We start from the raw sequence: 23,484 nt of genomic DNA, 5'->3' as shown, positions 1-23,484 counted from the left end.
CGTCGACATGGGGTCCAACACGGATGCCGAGACCGAAGGACTGCTGTGCAGTAACCGGACCCTTGCGCGACATCCCAGTGCATAACCGAGATTCAGGAGACCTAAGACGATCTGCCCCGATCCCCCACAGGACACCCGGAAAAACCAGAGAACGTCTCAAAGCCACGGCTCTGGGGTGAGCTCCGAATCAAACAGTCACTGCAGGTCTGTGGTTCCTCTCATCGCAGAGCGGGTATGGTCTAACCCCACAACGTGACATGTAACGGGGCATAGCTGAGAGAGGGCGCCAGGCCTGGCCCAGCTAACTCAGAGCAGGCACGTCGCCCAGGAGCCCCTGGAAGGACCTCGGCAATCACCCTCCTCTCCTCCCATCACTGTCACAACCCAAGTGGCTCCAGGGGGCCCCGGCGGAGACCAGCCCTGTCCCACCTCCCAGAGCAGCACCCGGGCCCCTAACTCCTTCCCAGGCGCTCCCAGAGGCAATCAGAGCCTGCGGGTCCCCACGCACATCCTGCAGACGGCCAGCCAGGGGCCAGACCAAGCCGGTGTGTCCAACCACCCTCCCGCTGAGGCCACCTCTGTTCCGACAGCCCAGTGTGTCCCTTCACATTCCCCAGCACAGCTGGCTGGAGGGCATGGTGAGTTTCCAGACACCGAGGCTTGTGGAACGTCTGTGCACATGTGGCCATGTTTCCATATTGTCCCCCTGCCCTTATGCCCAAAGATCAAAGGACACTGGTCAACGCCATGTTCTAAACTTTTAAAACGTTTAATTAAAAAAGCCACACAGTCACAGGTTGGGTGTGGGAGCTTGGTGTGGCACACAGAGGTCTGGTGAGAAAAGAGAAGCCTGGGTGGCCCCTTGCGTGCGGAGTGCTGATCTCTCTTTCCCCGTCAGCCCTGTGGGAGCCCAGGACCCCATCACGGAGGTGCTCCCAGGCCTGCTCGGGGGTGAGAGGGGAGAGGTCCTCCTCATCCTGGGTCCCTCTGGGCACACAGGGGCTATAGGGGCTCTGTGTCCTGCACCACCTGGAAGGGTCCATCCCAGAGCCACAAACCACTCATGGATGGTGGCAGGAGAGCAGCAAGGCCACCATCTCCAGGCCTCGGGGTACAAGCAGCCTCCAGGGTGGAGCTGGTCCTCTCCCATTTCCCGGTCCCCAGCAGGCATGCAGACAGCCAGGCCTGGGTGCTGGCAGCCTCTGGCCCCTTGTGGAACCTCACTCTAGATCTGGCCAGGTCAGCTGCCTCCCCAGTGGGTTGAGTTCCCAGGCAGGAGAGGGGGGCGTCCAGAGCAGGCCCCGGGCGAGGCTGGGTCAGGCTGAAGGCTCCAAGAGGAGGCAGTGTGGACATGCAGCCAAGTCTTGAATGAGCGACTCCCTTCCGGGTCCTTGATTCCCATCACACAGGTGAAGGACTTTTTGGGGTCTCCATGCCTGCTCACCTCAGCTCAAAACCCAGTTAGGGCAAGGGGCTGTCCCACCAACCGCCTCTGAGACAAGAGGCCTCCCCGGTGGCCCCGAAATCCCCCATGGGCCTTTCCCCATCTTTTGGGGAGGCAGTGGGGATGGGAGGTGTCCACGGTCCTCACAAAGAGAGACCTCTTTCCTGGGTGAGGGTGGGGGCATCCGTGGGGAGCACATCCCCTGGGGCCCAGGTCCAGCGAGCCACTGCCTCCTCCTTGCCTGGTGGCCTCCGCAGTCACTGGCCCAGCATGCAGGCCTTCTTGCAGGCCACCGCGGAGATCAGGGCCGCGCCCCGGCCACTGCCCTCCTCCGACTCGATGAAGGTGATCTCGCAGCTGGGCGTCAGCCTGCGCACGCTGGCATGGAACCTCTCCTTGAAGCTGGCAGGGGAAGCAGGGCTGCCGTTCCTCCCCCTGCACGCAGACCCCCGTCCCACCCCCACAGCAGCTGGAGCAGTAAGCCCAGGGGGCCCGGGGGACAACCCTGGGGGTTCCGCTCGCCTTCCGCCCAAGGCTCATGCGGGGCCGCGGACCGACCGCGGGGTCTCACCTGGGATGCAGCTTGTACACCGAGCCGTCCACGCCCACGGTGATGCGCATCACGTCCTCGCTGCGGCTCTCGCGCATGCGGTTGATGACGCCCGCCAGCCCCGCGGCGCACATGTGCGCGGCGCGCGTGGACACGCTCTCGCAGGCGCGGCGCACGATGTCGCAGTCGGTGGCCGAGGGCCGCAGCCCCAGCGTGCTCAGGATGTTATAGATCTGCTTGCGGTCCCCCGAGTCACTGCGGGGGGAAGGGGGGTGTCGCTGGAGGGTCTCTCGGCCCCGGGGCCAGGGGTCTCTCGACCCCGACCCCGATGGCGGCGGCCTCCTCCGCTCCCCCTGCCCACCTCACCCAGGCGAAGGCAGGGCTCAGACTCCGCAAGGGAGCGGGTCCGATTCCGCCCAGGACCCCAGTTACCGGTCACTGTGCCTCGCTCGAAGCCCAAGCCCTCCGCTCTAACGTGGGCGACCCTGGCGCGCCTCGGGGCTGGCGCGTGGAGGAAGTGGGACGATCTCCACGGCGGTGGGGAGCCACCGAGGGGACGCGTGAGCTGTGCCCTGGGCCCGGGTGCATGCTCCCCTGCGGGCCACGCGCAGCCCCGGACCCTCGCCCGGACCCAGGGGCCCCGCCCACGCCTCGGCGCTGCCCCTCGCCCCGCGCGCCCAGCGCACCTCTCCACCTGTGACACGAAGCGGGTCTCGAAGGCGCCGCGCGTGCGCAGCTGTTCCGAGGCCTCCCCGCGGAAAAGCAGGTTTTCGTCCACGAGTTTGAGCAGCACAAGCCGCACCAGCTCGCCCATGTACTTGCCGCCGATGAGCTTCTCGTACCTGCACAGAGGGCGGCCGGGTCACCCCACGCGCAGCCACGAGGACTCCAGGTAGGGCACTGGGACACCCCGCTTCCAGACCCGGTGCGCGCCTACTCTCGTTTATGTCAAGCAGGACTCAAGATTAGGAAGCGCTCCGGGGCCTCGGTACCAACCCTGCCCTACTTCGGGGCGGCGGTCCAGGCTGCTGCCTTCCTCCCGGGGCCCCGCGCCCAGCCCACGCCATCCTCCCACGGCCGCGGGGTGGGTGCTGTTCTCCTTGACCTGCCCGGAGCGGGGAGCTCAGGCTCAGAGGGGCTGGTGCCTGCTGGGGCCCTGGGCCCCTGGAGTCCGCCGAGGGGGCAGAAGCGTGCCCTGCGTCTTCGTCTCTATGCGCTTGGAATCCCACCGGCCCAGCGGAGCGGCCAGAGCGCACGAAGGCATGAGCGGCTACAGGGCTCCTTAGGCTCGCGGGACCGGGAGGAGCTTCCCGGGGCAGGTTCTCAAACCATTCGGACCAGCCCGCAGCATTTCACGGAGCCGTGACCGGGGACAGGTGTCTACTCCGGGGAGCTCTGGGCTAAACGCTGTGAGCACTGACTGGGGGTGTCACAGCCTCCCTCCGCAGTGGTCACCGGCTGGGCCACCTGACCCGTGATCCCGGCCCACCGACCCACAGACCCTCTTTCTGGGGACCAAACTTACCTGTGCCGGGTTCACAGGGGCGCTTAGCGCGAGGGGGAGGCACCAGCTCTTGAGAAAGGATTGTCATTTGCTTTTCCCCAGAGCCGTTTAGAAACAAGCCCGTTATCTGCCTGCCTGAGCCAGGCGGGAGGGGGAGCCGCGCGGGGTGGTCCTTACAGCTGCTGGCCGGGGTTCAGGGAGTTCTCGTCCACCACACGGTCATACTCCAGCAGGAACTCGTCCAGCTCCCCGGAGTCCCCGAAGGCGCCCCACTCAGTGTTGACGCACATGCGGCCCTCGTCCCCTTCCACGAGCTCCACGTTCTGCATCTCCTCCATGTAGCAGGCGTTACAGCCTGTGCCTGTGGGGGCCGGGGCCGGGCCGCAGGGGTGAGGGGTGGGGGAGCAGGGGGAGCAGGTGCAGTCCTGGGCGCCCACCTCTCCTGAGTCTCTCCACCTACACCCCCGCAGAGCCCTCTATGGCCCTGGCTTCCCGGCTTCCCTGCTGTCACACCCACCACTGCCTGGCCTGGCAGAGTGGGAAGGCAGTTCGGTTGCTGTGTGACCTCCCGGTCAATGAGCCCATCCCTCTGGGCTGTTCCTCATCCCCAGTAGGGGACGGTAACCCCTTATTACCCGGGTGCTTGGGAGGACAGAGCAAAACGGGGCGAGGTGCTTTGCCAACTACAGATGTGCGTGGTTTTATCTCGGTTATGCAGCAGCCTTGTTTCTTGGCCCTTCACATGCATGTGCTTGAGCTTCTGTCCTGGGCCCTGTTTTGGGGGGCATTGGAATTGACAGAGTCCGTTGCACACTGCGGGTCCAGGGATGCCCGGCCGTCCAGGTTTTTTGGTGTGTGTGTGTGTGTGTGTGTGTGTGTGTGTGTGTGAAAACCCCAGAAATCCAGACTTTGATGGACATTCGCCCATTTTTGGGATCTTGGTTATTATCCTGTTTCTAAGCACTGAGCAGAGTGAGTGCAGGGCACAGGTGAGCCCAGGCCAGCCTCGGCCATCCCTGCTCCGGTGGGGCTGTGCCCGAGGCAGGGGCTGCAGAGCCCACACACCAAGACAGGGTGTCTCGGGGAGCTGCGGCCCGACAGCTGCCCCGGGCAGCTCTGAAGGGGACCGCTGGGAAGCGGGCTCTTGCCACTCACATTTAGGCGGTGGACTCGGAGACGGCTTTCCGTCGGAAAGTCGAACATGGAACGAGGAGATGTGAGCAGTGAGAGGAGGACGGCGCGAGGCCAGTGGGTGCTGTGGGAGACGGGTTTGTGAGGGCCAGCTCTCGGGGGCCCCGTGGGGCAAATGACTTCGCCACTGACTTTCCGGGGAGCCAGAGCCCGGAGTCAGCAGCTGCACGCCCGGGCATGACAGACCAGACGGTAGCCGCGCTCAGTGCCCACTCCGGACCCTCAAGAGCTCCTGGGAAGGGCTGAGGCCTGCAGGGGCCGGTGCTGCTCCCTTCCTGGCCTTCACTTCGGACGGGGACAGGAACACCGTCTAGGAGGAGACGATGTCACGTATGCTTCTCCTCTTCCACGGGGACACATCTGTCCGGTTTGGTCAATTTTACCAGCGAGGGGAATGTAGTTAAATCTCGATGGGCCCCACGGACCTTAGCAAGGGTGTCCTCTGATGCCGGGACTTGTGAGTGTTTGATATACTAGCCACAGTCAGGACGCCCCCGCCTCTCCCCAAGACTACCCCACATCCTGCCACCTGTGCCGTCCACACCAGGCACTGGAGCCCTGCTCTGACCATCACCCATGGCCCAGGACTTTCGGCCCTCACGCCTCAAGGCCGGGGATAAAGGCGGGCCGAGGCTGTGTCCTGCCAGCCCCCGACAGAGTCGCGCGTGAGTCCTTACCCACAATCATGCCGACCTCACACCGGCGGTCTTCGTAGTAGCAGGAGATCATGGTGGCCACTGTGTCGTTGACCATTGCTACCACGTCCATTTCGAAGTCCTGCCAAGAGGCCCAGAGGCAACAGTGATTGGGCTGGGGTGTTGGCTCGGGCTGCTCTAGGCTCGTCCGGCGAGGGGACAGTCACCCAGGAGGCTGTCCCTGGCATCGTGACTAGAGGGGAGGGGGGTTCTGAGGGCAGTCATGGGGTGCCTCACCCCTCTCCGTTTGATGGCGTCACGGAGGAGCCCCACGATGTTGTTCCCTTCTGCTCCGGAGGCCTTGAAGCCCTTGGTCCAATTGAGGAGGATGCCCTGAGGGGAGAGGAGGGGCAGGGTGAGGCGTTCCGCTCAGCTGGACTGTGGCTTTGAGAAGTGGCGGAGGCGACTCTGAATACGTCTGTTCCTGCGGGGCTGGCCTCTAGCCCACGTGAGCGGTTCCAGGGGAAAGCCCGGGGCATCACCCAGAGTGAGGACGAGGTCCAGACAGCCGCCTGTATAAGGCTGGGGTCCCTCCCCTGCAGTACACCCAAGGGGAAGACAGTAAGGCACAGTGGCGTCACCCCTTCCTGGAGGGTCTCCCTGGGCCCCTGCGCAGCCGGCCCCTGCTGCCCTTCATGCGCTGTGTGGCCCGGCCGTGGAGAAACAAGGAGCCCTGCACTGGCTGTCTCTCCGAGAGGTCGTGTGTGTGTCGTGTGCGTTCACAGTTGATGTGCATAGACGTGTGTGTGTAATTCACACACGTGTGTAACTGATGTGTGTACACACATAAACGCATGTGTGTGTGCTCATCGCGTACACACATGGCCTTGGCGTGTGCACATGTGTGTATGGTGCACGCATGTGTCCTTACATGTAGACGTGACGGGTAGACGTGTATATGTGATTGACCCGTGTGTACGTACAGGTGCGTGTGCGGCTGACTTCTGCATATCGTGTGCGTGGATAATGTGCACGTGTGCGCGCGTATGTCGCTGTGTGTGTGTGTGTGTGTGTGTGTGTGTCTGTGGGGGGGAGGACGGTGGCGGGTAGAGCCTTGGCCCAGCCCAGTCCTGCCGCCCACGCTGGTGGCCCAGCATCACACGGCTGCCTTCCAGCGCCCTCCTCCCGCTCGCTCGCCTGTGCCCAATCTGCAGCAGGGGACAATTCTGCTGGCCTCAGGGGCTCTTTGGTTCAGGCAAACAGAACCAGCCGGATCTGTCCCCAAAGTCGCACAACAGGTCAGTGACAGAGCCACAGGTTGAGGGCGAAGCTCTTTCCCAACACGGGGCTTCATCTGAAACCTCGGGGAGTTCCCGGGGCGTCTTTCTCTGGGGAACGCGTCCACCCCCCACCCCCGACCTGGCCCCACCTTGTCGATGTCTTCATGCCTCACGGGGAAGGAGAACGTGAAACCCAAGGGCAGTTTCTTGTGCTTCATCTGATGCTTGTCCAGGAAGTCGGAGATGCACTCGGAGATGTAGTCGAACAGCTGGGAGACAGGCCCCGAGCAGGCCGTTGGCCGCAGCACCCACGTGGGCCCCAGGAGAGCACGGCCTCCCCGCCTGCCCTCCGCTCCCCCGGCCTGAGTGCTGTCACCGCTGGGACAGCGCGACTCCAGGACCGGCCTGGTCCCCAGCCAAGCTGTGCGCTGTCGGCCTGTCCCTCCCACTGGGCCTCGTGACGTCCAGCCACAGACTTAGGACAGAGGCACAGCTGTGGCCATCTCTTCTCGGATTTCTGTCTCTACCACCCAGAGTGGCCTTCGCTGCCTCCAAGTGTCCCGGCTGCCCACGCCCGGTCCTGCTGGGGACTGGCCCCTACCCTGCTCCTGTGGGCCTGGCCCCAGCCCCGGGTACTCCTCCGCACCCTGCTGATTGTCCACGCTCCCTGCTTGGCTGCACCATCCACAACAGCCCTGCTGCTTCATGGCCAGTCCGACTGCATGCAGGGGTGTGGCAAAGACCAGGCTGTCCCGGGACTCCTGCCTTGAAACCCTGGTCCCCAGGGGATGGGTTCTGCCTCTGCCCACCTCCCCAGGTCATGGTACTTCTGTACCTCTGTACCCTCTCCTGAGCCCTCCCCACGGACAGGGTAGCATTCCCGCCTGGGCAGACATTATGACTGCAGTCACCCCACTTGGTGTCCCTGCTGGTAGCAGGTGGGGGGGGCACACGGGGAGAAGTCAGGGCGCCCGGGCTGCTTGGACCAGCATGTTCTCTCCGCCGCCCTGTCACACGTCTGAGCCTTCTGGGAAACGGAGCAGGGAGGTGACCTACTGGGGCCAGCTGCCTCCCTGGGCCCTCTGAGGCTGGTTGGCTGTCCTGCCCATGGGTGCCCCTGGCCCTGGTAGATAGGTGGGCCCTCCCACCAGGACTGTGAGCTCAGAGATCCTGTGCAGACTTGACCCCGGCCCCCCGGCCCACAGCCCCCGGCCCCCGGCCCCAGCCCGGCTGCTCACCATCTCCGCGGTGCCGGTCATGGCGTCCTCGGGGATGGAGTACATCTGGTGCTTGGTCGTCACGCTCCACTGCCCCTCCGCGCCCTCCCCCACCTTCACCAGCATCACCCTGAAGTTGGTGCCGCCCAGGTCCAGGGAGAGGAAGTCCCCGACTTCTGCAGCCACAGGGAGATGGGCATCAGCCTTGGGGCTCTGGCCGGCAGGACCCCAAGTCCAGGGAGAGAAGGAGAGAGGGAGTAGGGGCATCAGAGGTCCGAGCCGTAAGCAAGGCCCGGGGCCCTCCCTGCCCGCCACCGGCCAACCTGAGCCCTCCGGGGTGGAGCGCACGTAGGTAGGCAGCATCTTCACGCTGGCCTCCTCGTGGGTCTGCAGCCGCAGGCCCCGAGCCATCTCCGTCTGCATCCGCCGCATCACCTTCTTCAGGTCCGCCTCCTGCAGCTGGAAGTCCGCCAGGATCTGCTCGGCCTGTGGGGGGCGGGGCGGGGGGGCAGCCACGTGGGGCCGGGGCCTGGATGCCCCGACTCACGGGGCCCCACGCACACCGGGGTCTCCTTTGCGCCCTGGCCCTGGGTCCGAGGTGACCCCTCTGTTCGAATTCCCCGTGAACCAGCCGAAAACCTAGAATGGCAGAGCTCCAAGGGCAGCCCCAAATCACGTGTGGCCCGAGGCATGCTGGACTGGGAGGGGCAGCGGCAGATGCGGCAGCCCCTCCCCGCAGCTCAGACGCCCACTGTGGGGTGCCTGCCACGCTGACCAGGAGAGTGGGTGAGACGGAGCGGGAAGATCCTGTCTGGAGGCCAGCGGGTAGCTGGCCTGTCACAGAGATCGGGTCATTCTCCTGCCAGAATTAATGCCGAGGGAGTGTGGGCCACTGTGCGCAAATGGAGCCTGTTTGAGAAAGGCAGCCCCTCCCCAGCCCAGGGGACAGCCCACGACCTGGCCAAGCCAAGCACAGCCATCCTGCGCCCTTTTGCTGGTGATCTGGTTTCTTGCCGGGCACGTGGCCCAGTTCTGACCAATGACAGGGAAAGAGAACTCTGATTTTAGCAGGACCTTCTCTTCCCTGGAAGGTCAGTGCCCCTGTAACTGTGAACACAGCAGAGTACGAGTGCGGTGGGTGTGATGGCTGGCACCGCAGTAGCTGTCCTGTGACAATGAGGAGTCTGGGCTGTCAGTAGGGAGGGATGATGGAGAGGGGCAGAGCAGCCTGGCCCTGACGCACTGGCCAGCTCTGGGCCCTCCCGCCTCCACGTGCTGCTTGTGGGAGCAAACATGAGCCAGTGGAAGCCGGAGTTAAGCCAGGTTCTAAGCCACTTCCCTGCAGCCGTCAGCATTCCTAAGATACAGGTCCTTCCTTAGGGACCATGTTCCTGCACTTAAAGTTTAAACCCAAGGAAGGTCACAAAGGGATGGGGCTGACCGTCACGGACAGAACACACAGAACCAGACACCAGTGTTTGCCAAGCCAGTCTGCAGCTCTGGGCCCCAGTGGGGGCACAGCCCTGGGACACCCTTCTCCTTGGTGGAGCAATCCAGGCCATTCTCAGGGGCCCATGGCCACAGGCTGGCCCCCTCTGTCGTCTTTTCCAAGCTTTCAAATGTAAAATTTACCAGCAAGGAGTAGAGACATTGACATTCGCGGAATTCTGCTAATGTGCCACGCCCTGCGCACGCTGGCCATCTCGGTTCACTGGGAAGAGGTGGCCGCATCGGCTTCGAGAAGAGCCCAGGCTTGCAGAAGCCTCCTGGGAGCTGTGCCTCGTAGCCTGCACCCAGCTGAGCACAGGGGACCTGCTGTCTGAGGGCCCCGAGAGGCTGCTGGGCATCTCGACGGGGAAAGAACTGTCCGGAGGGACGGCATGTAAGACAGCACAGACTCTCCCCAAGAGCCATGCAGACGGCGTGACGTCCAGCCTCAGGCCCCGCCCAGTTGCTGTGGCTGCCCTCTTGGTGGCAGTGACCCGAGACTCATGAGGGGCTCTAGGCCAAAGGCTTCGCCCTCTGTGTCCAGGCCCACCGTGGGTCCTTGCCACTGCCAGTGGGTGAAAACCCCCTCTACCGGCTCCCAGGCCCCAGAGACCCTTCTGTGGAACCCCAGAAATCACAGGAAGTCAAACCACCAGGTCAAAGGGCAACATTTAATTTCCTAAACCTAACTGTTTCTCTCCAAGGACTCGTTCTATGGGAAGGGTCCCGGAAGCATGTAAGGGCTCGCAGTGCTGGGACTCAGGAGGACCCCACATCTGCCTGGGGACGTGCCAGCCCTGCCGGGACACCACAGGAGTGGAAGGACTGGAAGGGTGAGACGATTCCATTCCGCCCGTATAACTGCTTCTGGCTGCGGGTCCCACTTGTCCTGCACAATGTTCTCAAAAGCTTGAGTTTGCTACCGACATTGAAATAGAGACACTGTACAGACAAAACCGGTTTGGGCAGTGTTTCTGCAAAAGCAGCTCTGCGTTCTCGCTGGGGCTGTGGGCAGGCCACCCACCTGGGCAGGGGGTGGCGGGGAGCCCGTCCCTGGCCATGGGGGGCTGTGCAGGGGACACCAGGTCTGGGAGGTTCCTCTAGTGGCCCAGGCTGACACTGGCCTCCTGCACCCTTGCCTCCCGCAGTGAGGAGTGCCGTCCGGGCTGGGGACAAGCCTCCTCCTCTCGTGTGTCGGGGCCTCCTGTGCAGCTTGTCAGCGTGCAACCGTGCGAGGACGGGGCTCTGACCTGTGCAGCCCCCTCAGCCCCAGGGCCATGTGTCTGGGGGACATGGGTGGGGTTCAAGTCATGGGATGGGAGTCTGCCTCACAGAGCCCTTGAAACATCCACAGGAGCAGGCCCCGGGTGCCAGGCACTGCTCGGGGCACCCCCGGTTTTCCCTTACCATAAGTAACCACCCCGGGATGCAGGTGCTGTCGGAGCCCCCTTTCTTACGGTGAGAGAGCTGGGCACTCTGGTCTGCCTTCTCTAGCCCACAGTGCCACGAGGCTCGGACCTGGTTTTGCACCTTGGCGCCAGCTCCGACCCCACCTCCCCACCCCACCGGGCTGCCTTCTGCCCCGTCTCAGGGCCTGAGGCCAGCCACATAAGTCTCCTGGGAGTGTCATGCTGCTGTCAGTCGAGCTGGCCGAAAGGACCTGCCTGGGTGGCCTGGGAGGGCAGGGTGCTGCCCGAGTAGCCCTGAGAAGTTCCCTGCTCCCCTCCCCCCGGCCAGGCCTTGGGGGAACAAAGCTCAGAGCCTATCCCCCCTTCTTCCCGTAACCCCTCCCCACACCCACTTGCCAGGAGGTCACAGGACACATCGTTGGGGCTCATGGCTACATCCAAAGATGGGCGGGGTTCTCTTGCCTGATTGTCTCCCCCAGGTTCCAGGCAGGCTGCCCAGTGCTCCCTGACGTAGGGGCTCCCCCACCTGGTTCTCCTGGACCGGGCATCCTTTACCCCAGGAACATGTGGGCAACAGCCCCAGGGTCACCCACTGTGTGTCCACAGCCATCCGGGTTCCCAGAAGCCTCAGAGTCAGGCTGCCGCTGGACCCACGACAGGCTCACACTGGCCCCGCAGCGCTGGGACAGGCACTGGAACATAGGTCCTCCCAGCGTTTCCACAGGGACCTCATCCCTTGGTCCTCAGGGGCCCACGGCTCCATACAGGCCGGCCGCCCAAGACTGTGCTGGGGCAGAAAGCACCTTCGGGCCTTCCCCTCAGTGTCCTCATCTGTTATGAAGAGGGACCCCTAAGTATCCTGCCTTCTGCTCTGAGTCCTAGGGAGGACGTCCCAAAGCAATGAATGCTGTATTCAGGGAGCAGGCATGCTCCCGATGCCATCCCCATCATCCCCATCCAAATAGCCTGACCCCTCCCACTGCTTCCAGCCTGGATACCGGACGACCGTGTCCAGGCCCGGGTCTGTAAGGACTGTGTACACACGGATGCTTGGGCCCCCAGAGAGGTTCCACTCCCTGAGGTGGGGTGGGTGGGGCGGGCAAACCGGGAGCCTGGTCTCAGTGTGTCTAGACGACCGTTAGCCGAGGGGAGATGGGTACCAAGGGGCAGAGGGCCTGTGAGGCCCGAACTCGGGACAGTCTGGCCTTGGTAGCCCCACGAGCAAGTTCCCTAGAAGGCACCATCCCTGCAGACCCCTTTTGGAGAGTCTATACCGTGCGTGTCAGGAGGGGGCCATGGGGAGGGGCTCGGGGACCGACACCGCTGCCCCTTAGCCTGGATGCCTCCTTCCAGGGCTCCAGCGCCAAACTGAGCACCCCGTGTGCCTGGGAGGAAGCATAGTGCCCCACCCTGGGATGGTCCTTACCAGACTCAAGGCTGTCTGGGCATCTGTCGCCATCTCTCCGAGGGGCCACGAGGTAGGTATTAGGGGAGGTGGGGACACCCCTGTCTGCTGAGGTGCACGGCTAGGCTGCAGCCTGGAGCCCAAGGCCCCCTGGGCAAGTGAGGGCCCCTCGTCACACAACTGCCCTCAGCAGGCCGCCCGGGGCTTCTGCAAAGAGCGCCCAGCCCTCAGCCGCTGAAATATGCCCTCGCTGCCGCCGGGTCAGGCGGGGCCGAAGGGCAAAGGGGACCTGCGTGGGGTCAGAGCTGACCAGGGCAGCGGGGCCAAGGCCGGGGGCGATGCCCATGCTCTCTGCACCCGCTCTGCAGGTTGGTGCCTTCGGACCGGTGCCCGAGGTTCTGGGGAGGGGACAGAACGGGTCTACCTGCCCTCCAGTCCTCGGAGGAGCCGGGGCAGGAAAGCGCAGTGGAGGGCGGCGCACCGGACGGGCCGGCCTGCAGGCTGCCAAGGGAACCCCCAGCAGATCTGGGGGAGGCCGGGAAAGACCCAGGCTGCCCTCCTACCCTGCTCCGCCCCCACCCACCCGTCTCTCATGGGTGTGTCCCTTGGGCCGATGAGGCTGCGGGATTAATGCGGGGGGTACTTAATACCTCATTTGGGCCAGTGAGAGCTGAGCAAGGGACTGGGGAGGGGCGGGGAAGAAAAGAAGGAGTTTTTGAAACTGAGGGGTGTGGCACGCTGCCCTGATGGCTGTGCCCCAGCCCAGGGCCACCCCCCAGGTGAAAAATGCTTGTTCTTGTCAGGGCTTCTAAACTAAATCATCAAAACCTGCCTCTAAATGTCCGGAGGTCATTCTTGGGTTTTGGGCAGTAGAGGTCCAGGCAAGTGCTCACTCTGGATGCTGGACAGCACGCAGCGTCCCCCCACCCCTGACCCAGCCCCCGCGGGAGTGAACTTGTCACGGGGACATGCTGGCACCTGCGAGGCCCTGCTAAAATTAGCAGGAGCTCGTGAGGGGTTCGGGTACGGACAGTGGACTGACAGAATGCCAGACTCTCCCGCCAATGGCCAGTGTAGTCACCCCAGAGAAAGCCCTTGACACGATCGATCCCTTCCTAAAATAGAGCAAAAGCACCTTCACCAGACCCACTGTGACAGGTCACTGACCCACCAGCACCTGGCTCTGAGCCACTGTTTTTCCGATGTGTGCCATGATGGGTCTTGTCCTGGGTTTGGATCGGGGGTAGGGTGGTAGGGATCCTTCTTGACCAGCCAGTCTAAGAAGCAGCTGCCCTTCTCCTGGAGCGAGCACATAGCACCTGAGAAGAGGCTCAGAAACCTCCAGCCCTCTCCTCTGGGAGGCTGGAGAGGACAAGGGCTGGGGCACACAGGCCCCCTTTCTCATTGGTTGGTCTCCTGCTGCCCTCCCTAGCTTGCACTGTGACCAGCAAGCATCCTTCCCCAGAGCCCTTTCCCCAGGCCCTAGGATGTTTTCCCTGGGATGTTTTGGTAAATAGTGAGCTCCCCATCTGATGGGGAGAGAGAGCAGGATCCCAGGGACCTCGCTCTGTGTTCCCACCGGTCTTCTCAGCCCTTGGCTGCTCATGAAACTAGGTCAGCAAGCACAATTTCATTTTCTTCTTCATTTACCTCTAGGAAATAATCCGACAAGTTCAGTGGTGGAGATTCCGGGAAGAAAAAATGACACATAAGCCTTACATCCAGCTGCCGGGACTCAGTTCGATAAATTCTGCTACATTTATGAGTCATTAAAAGCAATAAGATCGATCCACTGGCATGGAAAGTTGTCCCTGACATACTGTCGGAGAGAATGTGGTGGCCGCCCTCCATCAGGGCCTCCAGTGAGCCCCACCGCTGGTACTTGTGCCCCATGTGGTCCCCAGATGCTGAGGAGGCCTGTGTGGCTCACAGGATCCTGCAGGAATGACAGAGTGTGACTTTTGAGGCTAGGTGGTTTCCACCTTGCTCTCTTGGGATTCTTCACGTGGAGGGAAGACGGCATGAGGATAGTCAGGTCCTATGGGGAGGTCGACTGAGAACTGAGGCCTCCGGCCAGTGGTTCAGCTTCAGCTTGCCAGGCAGGTGAGGGAACCACCATGAGAGAAGCCCCACCCACCCCAGATGACAGAGCCCCTAGGCTGCCCCCTCGTGAGACCCTGAGCCAGAACCCCGAAGCAGAAATACTCCTGGACTCCTGACCTACGGAAACTAAGAGCATAAAAGCTGTTGTCTTAAGCCAAGAAGTTCCGAGGTGGTGTCTGAACGGTGGGGAAATGGTTCGGAAATAGACATGATCCATTTCTGTCATACAGACGTGTGCTACATCTAGTACACGTGGGAGGAAATAGGGCAAAATGGTAAAGTAATTATCCTGATGGTGGAAAGAGAAGTGCTTTTATTTTCCTTTTTGCTTATCTGTATTTCCTGTTTTTCTGCAATGAATGTGTGACAGAGAAATATATATTTGTTTAAATCTGTTTATCTTGGGAGGGGGGAGCACACGAGCAGGGGGAGGGACAGAGGGAGAGGGAGAAAAAGATCCCCAAGCAGACTTCATGCTGAGCACGGAGCCTCATACGGGGCTCCATCTCACAACCCTGAGAGCATGACCTGAGCTAAAACCAAGGCTCAGACGCTCAACCGACTGAGCCACTCCAGTGTCCTGAGAAATAAGTAAAGTTAACAAAGCAGAAACATTACGCCTCATCGGCCATTTCTGCCCAGAAGCTCTGAGGCCCAGACTCTGAAGGACAGAGGTTCACAGTTAAGCTGGAAATTTCCAGACCTCGTATTCCGGTGGGATAGAAAATGGGGCCCGGGAGCCCGAGAGCCCAGCATGCCAGCCCCACCCCTCCCAGGCCTGGGGGCCCTCAGTGCCAGCTGGGCCTCGTGCAGCACTGCCCCACACTGATGCAATGGAGCCGAGAGGTCAGCACCGTGTTGCAAGTGTTTGTTCACTGCAGGGTAGACTGGCGTGCCCTGTGGGAGGGGGGCCAGGGACCTGGAAGTAGGACGGTGTCAGGCAGTGTGGCCAGCATGTCAGGCACAGAGGCAAGGAGGAAGTCAGCCTAGAGACGGCAGAGCATAGTGGGGTCACGATGATGGGCAGCCAGCGGCCTCCACACACGGCCTGCCAAGCCCGCCGCTTGATGTGGAATCATAGCTGACCTGGGAGCTTAGGGTTGTTGTTTGCTATGGGGAAATGGAGGCCCGTGGCAGTGATGGCTTCAAAGATCCCACAGCTGTGCATGATGTGGCTGGGGTTCCTCCCCGGGTCGGCCTGACTTCAGGTGTGCTCGTAGGTCTGTCTTCCTCACTAGACTGGGGGCTCCTACAGGGCCAAGCACACACAGGGGTCAAGAAAGAGCCTCTGGAGCTGCTTCCAGGCTAGGAGTGTTCAGAGACCCCGGTTTCGGGGGACGGGGGGAGGGGGAGGGGAGGGGAAGGGGGTCATGGCCACCAAGGTCTGCATTGCCCAGTGTGGTGCTGGAGGCCTGGGGCCAGTTGTCAGGGCTGAAGCCCCAAGACCAGAGCCAAGGGAGGGCCAGGGGTAGAGTAAGAGTGAGGGGAGAGGGAGCACCCCGCAACTTGGCTGGGGAGGGGGAGGCAGAGTGAAGAGATCATCCAGGACACCGTGTGGCATAGGCGAGATACCACTAGGGTAGGACAAGAGCATGAGGCTGCCAGCCCAGAGTCTGAAGACGGACTGCCGTTCGTTGCCTGTAGGGCTTGGGCAAGTCCTAATTTTCCACACTTCGGTTTCCCTGTCAGTAAACTGGAGGTAACAGTGTGCCTCCCTCGCGGGGCTATTGCGAGGATCTGGCAGAGAGTGCAGATAAGATCTTGGCAATCCAAGTTGTTCGATAACTCGTAGCTATTTTTGTTACCGGAGGATGCTTCGGCGCCTGGGTCAGAGTTTAGCGCACGGGCCCTCCAGTTCATGGGATCTATGGCAGGTTAAGGCCAGACGCCCAGCCTGTGCCTGCTGGTCCTTTTTGGAGGCTCCAACGACACAGGCAGTTGGCCCCGTCTCTTCGATGCCAGCCTTGCCCTAAAGCAGCGTGGCTTATTGTCTGAAAAGAGAATGATGCGGGCAACATCCCAGAAAACAGTGAAGCAGGACATCCCAGGGTAAGTTCCTCCAGTAAAACAGCTATTACTTAGAAAAAAGAATCAGACTAAAGGATTTGGGAACTGAGGAGCCCAATGAGACGGTCAGAGCAAGCAGGGGGGAGTGCTTGAGAAAAGGAGTGGGGACTGATGGCTTGTGAGTGAGCAGTGTGCACAGACCCATTCCCACACCTACTCCCTGTCTTGGCCCTGACAGCACCCATGTCCAGATAGCAGCTGGCTGGAGGGAGGCAGGGCTCTTTGGTGTTCTGGGCTCCTGAGGGCTCAGGTCATAGCTTCCTTTATTTCAGCCTGAGATACACAATGCCAGTTAAATGTTCTCTCTCTCTCTCGTATCTTTTTTTTTTTTTAATACAGATATTTAAAGAAATTCTCTGTCAGGTCAGAGGCTGACTACAGAAACATCAGAAAAGAAACTTCTTCAGGGACCACAGGTGAAAAATACACACTTTGGGGGCACCTGGGTGGCTCAGTCATTAAGCATCTGCCTGCACCTCAGGTCATGATCCCAGGGTCCTGGGATGGAGCCCCACGTCAGACTCCCTGCTCAGTGGGGGGAGTCTGCTTCTCCCTGTCCCACTCCCCGTGTTTGTGTTCCCTCTCTTGCTTTCTCTCTCTCTGTCAAATAAGTAAAATCTTAAAAAAAAATACATACTTTGAAAAACGTTTTTAAAAATTAAAAAAAGAAATACAGGGAATGTAGACCTTTAGAAAATTGTTTGGGAAAGTCACCATACAAATGGACAACTGCAGCCCTCAGCAAGCAAGAAAACCAACCCTCATGCGGGGTGGGGAGAGCCTAACTTCTGGAGTTGCTACGCGTCAAATGTTAAGTTCTCAACAACAACGCCAAACTACAAAGTGCACAAAGAAAGAGGAAAATATGGCTCATCCACAGGAGGCAAAAAATTTAATAGAAATTTTCCCTGAGGAAGCCCAAGCATTGGAATTACTAATCAAAGACATTAAATTAAACCTGTTTGATGAGCTAAAGGAAACCACAAATTCAGATCTAAAAAGAGTTAGGAGAATGATGTATGAACAGAGAATGACAGCGAAAAGTGGATATTATATGAAGGTACCACACAGAAATTCTGGAACAGAAAAGTACCATAGCTGAAATGGAAATGAAAAAAAAATGCTAGGGGAGGGTCAACCACAGCTTTGAACAGGCGGAAGAAAGAGTCAATGAACATGAAGGATAGGCCACTGCACTTCCCAGTCTGCCTGGCAGAAAGGCAAAAGGCCTGCGGGATGCCACCAAGCAGAGCATCATGAGTATTGTGGGAGTCCCGGCAGGCGCTGAGAGATGTAAAGGGGCAGAAGAAGTATTTGAAAAAATAATGGGGAAACAACATCCCAAGCTTGATGAAGTACATTAATGTACACATTCAAGAAGCTCATACTCTAAAATTCTGAGAGGAAAATGTAAGCGTAAATCTTCATGGTCTTGGGTTTGACAATGATTTTTCTTAAACATGACATCCAAACCAAAAAGAGGTAAATGGGACTTCAACCAGTTTTTAAATCCAGAATTAAAAACTTGTACAAGAAAACACGTCATCAGATGGGTGAGAAGACCTCCGCAGGGTCTTCCTGGTGGGAGAAAACTTGTGCAGATCTTAGTCAGACCAGGGTCTGATGTGCAGGGTTTAATAGGAACTCTCATAACTCAAAGACAAACAACCCAATTTAAAAATGGGCAAAGGATTTGAGCAGAATTTCATTCTCTCTCTCTCTCTCTCTCTCTCTCCTTTTTTAAGATTTTGTTTATTTATTGAGAGACGGAGGGAGAGGGAGGTGCAGGCTCCCCACCGAGCAGGGAGCCCGATGTGGGGCTCAATCCCAGGACCCCAAGATCGTGACCTGAGCCGAAGGCATACGCCCAACTGACTGAGCCACCCAGGTGCTCCTGGAGGAGAATTTCTGCAAAGACAGACAAGTGGATAGGAAGCACATGAGGAAATGCTCAACACCCCTAGTCACTCAGGAAATGAAGACCAAAGCACAGTGAACTACCACTTCGACCCTTTGAGGGTGGTTAGGTTAAAAACGAAAGGAAGTGTTGGTGAGATTGTGGGGACAGGGAAACCCACAGATGTTGCTGGTGGGAACGCTGGCTGGTCCAGCCTCTGTGGAAATCATCAGCATGTCAGGGGCAGCGTGGCCGTGGCACCCAGAGACTGCTCGCCTATGTGTATTCCCCACGGAGCCCAAACCAGGGACTCGACAGACGGCCGCATGCCCGCATTCCAGAGCGTGACATCTACAATGGCCACAGGAGGAAGCGAACTCACTCTCTGTGAGCAGGTGAGTGCGTAGACAAAGTGAGACACTCTTCCGCCCTGAAGAGCGATGAAATCCCGACACGCGAGATGTGGACGACAACATGACGCGGAGTGACCTAAGCCCGACACAGGGACGGCTCTTCTAGGATTCTGCTTAGACAAAACGTCACGAGAGACAAATTCATGGTGACCGTACACAGAACAGTGGGTCCCAGGGGAATGCGAGGGGAGGGATGGGGAGTCACTGAGCTTCTGCCTGGGACAATGAGCAGGTTTTGGGAAGAGCAGTGATAGTTGCACAATATTATGACAGTCATTCACACCTTGCACGCGTAAAATGTGGTTACGGTGGTGGATTCTGTTTTATGTATTTCACAATGACAGAAAGAATGACTAACAACCTGGTCTGTTTTTACTGTAAGAGCGTGTCTCTAACTCCCCCAGATGGGACCACCACGGAAGCCCAGACAGTGTTCTGTGGCCTGACTACGCCTTTGTTGTCTCGAGCCACAGAATAACCCTTGGGCCCTTATACTTTATCGGAAAGAAGAGGTTTTGCCTTTGTGGAGGTTGGGGGTCGGAGAAGGATGTCCCAAGGTGGGGGGTGGCCTGGGTTGCCGAGTCTCCCCGCAGGGAAGACCCAGAGTCCTGTGGAGGCACGTGTCCCCACAGGGCACAACCTTCCCTGTTCTTCATCGTTCTTTCCCCCCAGGGGGATGTTCGCTGTGGGCAGCCCAGGCGGCCTCCCCCACGAGTGAGGAGGGACAGACAAAGATGCCTGCCCCTGCCGCTAGTGCGGGGACTGCGCGGGACCTGGGGTCATTGCCTCTAGGGAGGAGTTAGGGTGCATTCTGTGTGTAAGGAAGGAAGGTGTGCACGGACCCGCGGTGGCCGGAGGAGTGGACAGTGGCAGACATGGCCAGTCGTGGGCCCAGGTTGCCCGGGTTACAAAGCCAGGCGTGTGGCTGGCCGGCGGTTCTTGTAGTGAGATGCATTTGGAAACGTGGGCAGAAACAGTGCACCCCTGCTGGGTCCAGGCTTTTAGAAGAGAACGGCTCTTCTGGCTTGTCCCCCGTCTCTCTGGGCTGCACAAAGACAAGGAGGAGAGGCGAGACCCCACCAGCTGGCTGACACCTTCTCTTGGCTGTCACGGGAGCGAGAAATGCAGCCCTACAGAGCAGACCCGGTTCCTGTTTCAGTGCATTGGTTACAGCAATTAAGCATGCCCTAATTAGCCTAATTAGCCCCAATGACCAAAAACGGAGATTGGAAAGGGACTTGAAACCCTTGTGTATTTAACCCTACCGGGTACCTGATCTGTGCTCTGTCCCAGGTCACAGGAGGGACTCGTGGTTAGTTCTCTGGGACTTAGATCTGGCAGGAGACACCGGCGAGCAAGCAGCACAAGCTCTTGTGGGCCGAGGAGGGTGTCTTTGGGGCCGTGCAGGACACTGATGGGGCTCCGGGCGCCCGGCACGGGGCTTCCCGAGGCTCGTTCCTACAGCGCCGTGTGTGAGGGAGAAGGAGCAGGTAGAAAGGGACGTTCCCCACAGAGGGCCCAGCAGTGTCAAAGGCAATCGGAGAAACACATATTTCAAGCGACTTGAGCTAACTCACATGCAGCAAGTGGGGCTGCTGTAAACAGCCTTTGGGTGAAACAGGCAATCTGGGTGGGGTTAGTGACCCTTTATAAATGAGTAACCGGGAGCGAGTGCACTGGGGACCGAGCGTCTGGCTGACAGCCAGAGCGGGGCTCAGAGGAGCTTGTCCTACCCTCACGTGCACAGACAGAGAAAATACGGACAGAATCAGCGAGCTGAGTTTGCTTCTCAGGGTGCTGAACGCCCACACGTTCAGAGAACCAAGTAAGCCTGAAGAAAATCAGAATTAAAGCACCAATAATGATAAGAGCAGAAACACAGGATACAGAAAACGTACAAAGGAAGCCTACGGCAAACGTAACAGACAAACCCCAAACCCAATTCTTGGAAAAGCACAGTAAAGCCGCAAACACTTGCTGACCTGATCAAGGGTAAAGGCACCAAAGAACAACTTCAGTGACAAGAACGGGAGTTGGAAGAGTTTTACGATTATACAGAAGACTCGCTTCAATACACCTGTAACATCTGGAGAAAACAGATGATTTTTTAAAAGAATATAAATGACCAGAACTGACTCAGGAAGACCTAGAAAAGCCTGACCAGGCGGATTAGAAGGAGAAGAAACGTAACTGATGTCAAAACCTTCCCCTAACGAAACAGCAGACCCAGCAAGTTTTAAAAACTACAGACGCGGAAATGTCTGATGCAAGGTCTGGCCCATGACAGGTTGGGTGTTTTTGTTTTTGTTTTTGTTTGGGAGAAAAAGAGGCACAAGCTGGTGGAGGGAGCAGCGGGCAGAGGGAAAAAGCAAACCCCCCGCCAAGCACGGAGCCTGACGCGGAACTCGATCCCAGGACCCTGAGATCATGACCTGAGCTGAAGGCAGAGGCCTCACTGACTGAGCCCCCCAGGTTCCCCCCCCATGACAGGTCTTAATAGAGCTGACAAGTAGACAAAACCTGTCGGGCAGGGGCTGTGTGCGAGGGATCTGGTGCTGGGACACAGATGAGTGTTCACCAGTCTGTGGTGACAGCACAGTGACCAGAGGCAAGGAGGCCACAAGGCAGAGCCCTGGAGGGACAGGGCTGTGGGGACAGTCATGATGGTCACAACCATGCATGGAATGAGCGGCACAGACACCAGCCCCAGAGAGGTCCGCCATCCCTTCTGCAGCCTGCAAACATGAGGTTCTGTCACCCAGGCCTCCTACTACTCACTGTGCCGTCCTCCCTCTGGAGGAGAGGGGACAGGACGGGCCGGCTGGGGCAGCAGCTTAGGAAGTCCTCCATGATGGCCGAGGGGTTCTTGCCAGCATGCAGGGGTTGGGAGCAGAGGGCTGTGAACCCAGTTCGTGCTTCCAAGATCCTAATAGGACCCTGGTAGAGTTACTCTCACCTTGTGGCAAAAGAGTGTCTAACTGAATGGTTTGTATCCACAATATATAAAGATCTCTGGAAATTCAACAAGAAGACAACACCTAATTTTAAAAAACTCACTGAAGAATACTAAATTATATAAAAATATATATATTATTAATCAGTCAGTGAAATGAAAATTCAAACCACAGGGTATGCCCCTGCACACAGGCCAGAATGGATGAAATTTAAAGACAGACAAAACCACAAGTCAAGGAGGATATGCACTACCAGGGCCCTCAGACATTGCTGGTGGGAATACAAAGGGGCACAGCTCGCTCTGGAAAGCAGCTTGGCAGTTTCTTCCAAGGCAAGATGAGGAAGTTCTCAGTTATTCCGTTTACACAGAAGAAGCAAAACCGAAGGGACAGAAAGCAGACCCGGGATTTCCAGGGTCAGGGTGTGGGAGGGGTGATTGATAGCAGGGAGGTGGGGCCAAGGGGACTTTTGGGAGATGGAAAGATTCTCTTCCTTGATGGGGACAGCAGTCGGGGAACCGTCTACATCAGACGAAACTCCCTGGACTGTACAGTGGAAGTTGGGAGTTTTATCCTCCTACCCCTGGCGCAGGAGGAAGAGCAGCGAGCAAGGCCCACGGAGCCCGGGTCTGGGGGAGGGGTGGGAGGTAGGTGGGGGTGGACAGCCAGCCTGCCTGGGAGGCACGGTTCCAGTCCCTCACGGCTAGTGACCTGGCCTCAGACAAGTTCCTTCCCACAGACCTTGTTTCTGCACGGATCGAGCAGACCCGAGCTGCTCCCTCCTGCTCCTCACAAAGCCCACCGTTCTGCACGATTGCTCTTACCAGGATGACAGAGCTGGGCCCGAAAGGGGTCAGGTGAGCCAGGACACCCCACCGGGTGCAGTGTCCCAACCTCAGTCCAGCTTTGCCAGAGCCAGAGCCATCTGGGTCCACCGGGCCAAGAGATCCAGGCATGGCACGCGTCTGCGCCCGGCTTCCCCTTCCCCGGGCCACGGCCAAAGCCCCCCGGAGAGCAGCACCACAAGCAGCCTTCTTGGGCTCTTACAAGGTAGTGTGCCCAGGAGAGCGAGACGGCATCTGCCCGGAGCCCAAGGACCCGACGGCATCCTGGCCGCCAGAGGGTTTGCACTGCTCAGCTAGAGGCCAGAGCGACCTGGGAGCCGTCCCAGCGACGGGGTCTGGTCCCACCGGCCCAGTGTCACGTGCCTCAGCTCTGGCCAGAGGGCGGGCATGCTCCTGGGCCGCCCGTGCTCCCAGGTGGGGGTGGGGGTGAGGGCGACGCTCTTTCTGGCCCCCACAGTCCCTGCCCCTTCTTCTCGCACAGAGACCCCCATTCCACCTGGGTCAAGGGGCAGTACACCCAGCCCTGGGGGACGGACCGCCCAGCCTCAGTGTTCACTGTTACACACCCTCTTCTGTGAAAGGCCAAGGGGGTGGCCCTCGAGCAGATGTGCGGGCAGAAGTCCCGCCCTCCTTGCTTTGGAGCCTCCCAGGCCCGTTGGTGTTGCTGCGCTTGGGCCACACCGTGCAGCCGAGAGGGTGTGGCGGGGAGCATCAGCGGGGCCCACCCAGAGCTGGCATCGGGCTAGGCTGTACGGGGCTGGGAGCCACGGGCTCCGACTGTTTATTACGTGAGATCCCAGGCCCTGCAGGTAAGCTCCGCGGTAGCCGGTATCGGGTGCGTCCTGAAGGACGGGGGCTCACGAGTCATTCCTCCCTGCGGCACGTGGGGAGCGAGGTATGGGGGTGCACGGCCAGTGGTTACTTTCAACCGGGCGGGCTCCAGAAAGCCCCGGGGGGCTGAGGCAGGAGCTGGACCGGCCTCAAGCTGAGGGAAGTCGGGCAGCAGCTGACTGTCGGGGGAAGGGGCCTGAGCGGAGACGGTGAGTGGAACAGACCCCCGCCTCCCACCCAGGCTTCTGGGA

General features: G+C 59.5%; 1 protein-coding gene across 1 annotated transcript; it reads right to left on the bottom strand.

Annotated features, from left to right (window-relative positions):
- Positions 1 to 1,588: 1,588 nt before the first annotated feature.
- On the bottom strand, positions 1,589 to 12,177 carry GCK (glucokinase). Its single transcript, XM_032874938.1, has 10 exons — positions 12,145 to 12,177; positions 8,145 to 8,307; positions 7,843 to 7,997; positions 6,754 to 6,873; positions 5,622 to 5,717; positions 5,367 to 5,466; positions 3,676 to 3,859; positions 2,681 to 2,836; positions 2,016 to 2,249; positions 1,589 to 1,846 (listed from the first exon to the last, which is right to left on the bottom strand). The coding sequence occupies exons 1-10, from the start codon at positions 12,175 to 12,177 to the stop codon at positions 1,702 to 1,704; spliced, it is 1,386 nt and encodes a 461-aa protein (XP_032730829.1). The 3' UTR covers positions 1,589 to 1,701.
- Between the last annotated feature and the right edge of the window lie 11,307 nt (positions 12,178 to 23,484).

This window comes from Lontra canadensis, unplaced genomic scaffold (assembly GCF_010015895.1).
Source record: "Lontra canadensis isolate GAN:19392208 unplaced genomic scaffold, GSC_riverotter_1.0 scaffold54, whole genome shotgun sequence".
Classification (NCBI taxonomy): domain Eukaryota; kingdom Metazoa; phylum Chordata; class Mammalia; order Carnivora; family Mustelidae; genus Lontra; species Lontra canadensis.
Note: the sequence above shows the minus strand (reverse complement) of the source record. Positions and strands in the feature narration are given on the sequence as shown.

Bases quoted from the DNA above. Each gene is read 5' to 3' on its own strand.
- GCK (XM_032874938.1), bottom strand. From the start codon at position 12,177: ATGGCGACAGATGCCCAGACAGCCTTGAGTCTG. The intron at 7,998-8,144 runs GTTGGCCGGTGG...CTGTGGCTGCAG, and splicing joins CTCCACCCCGGAGGGCTCAG to AAGTCGGGGACTTCCTCTCC. The intron at 2,837-3,675 runs GTAAGGACCACC...CCCTCTGTGCAG, and splicing joins CTGAACCCCGGCCAGCAGCT to GTACGAGAAGCTCATCGGCG.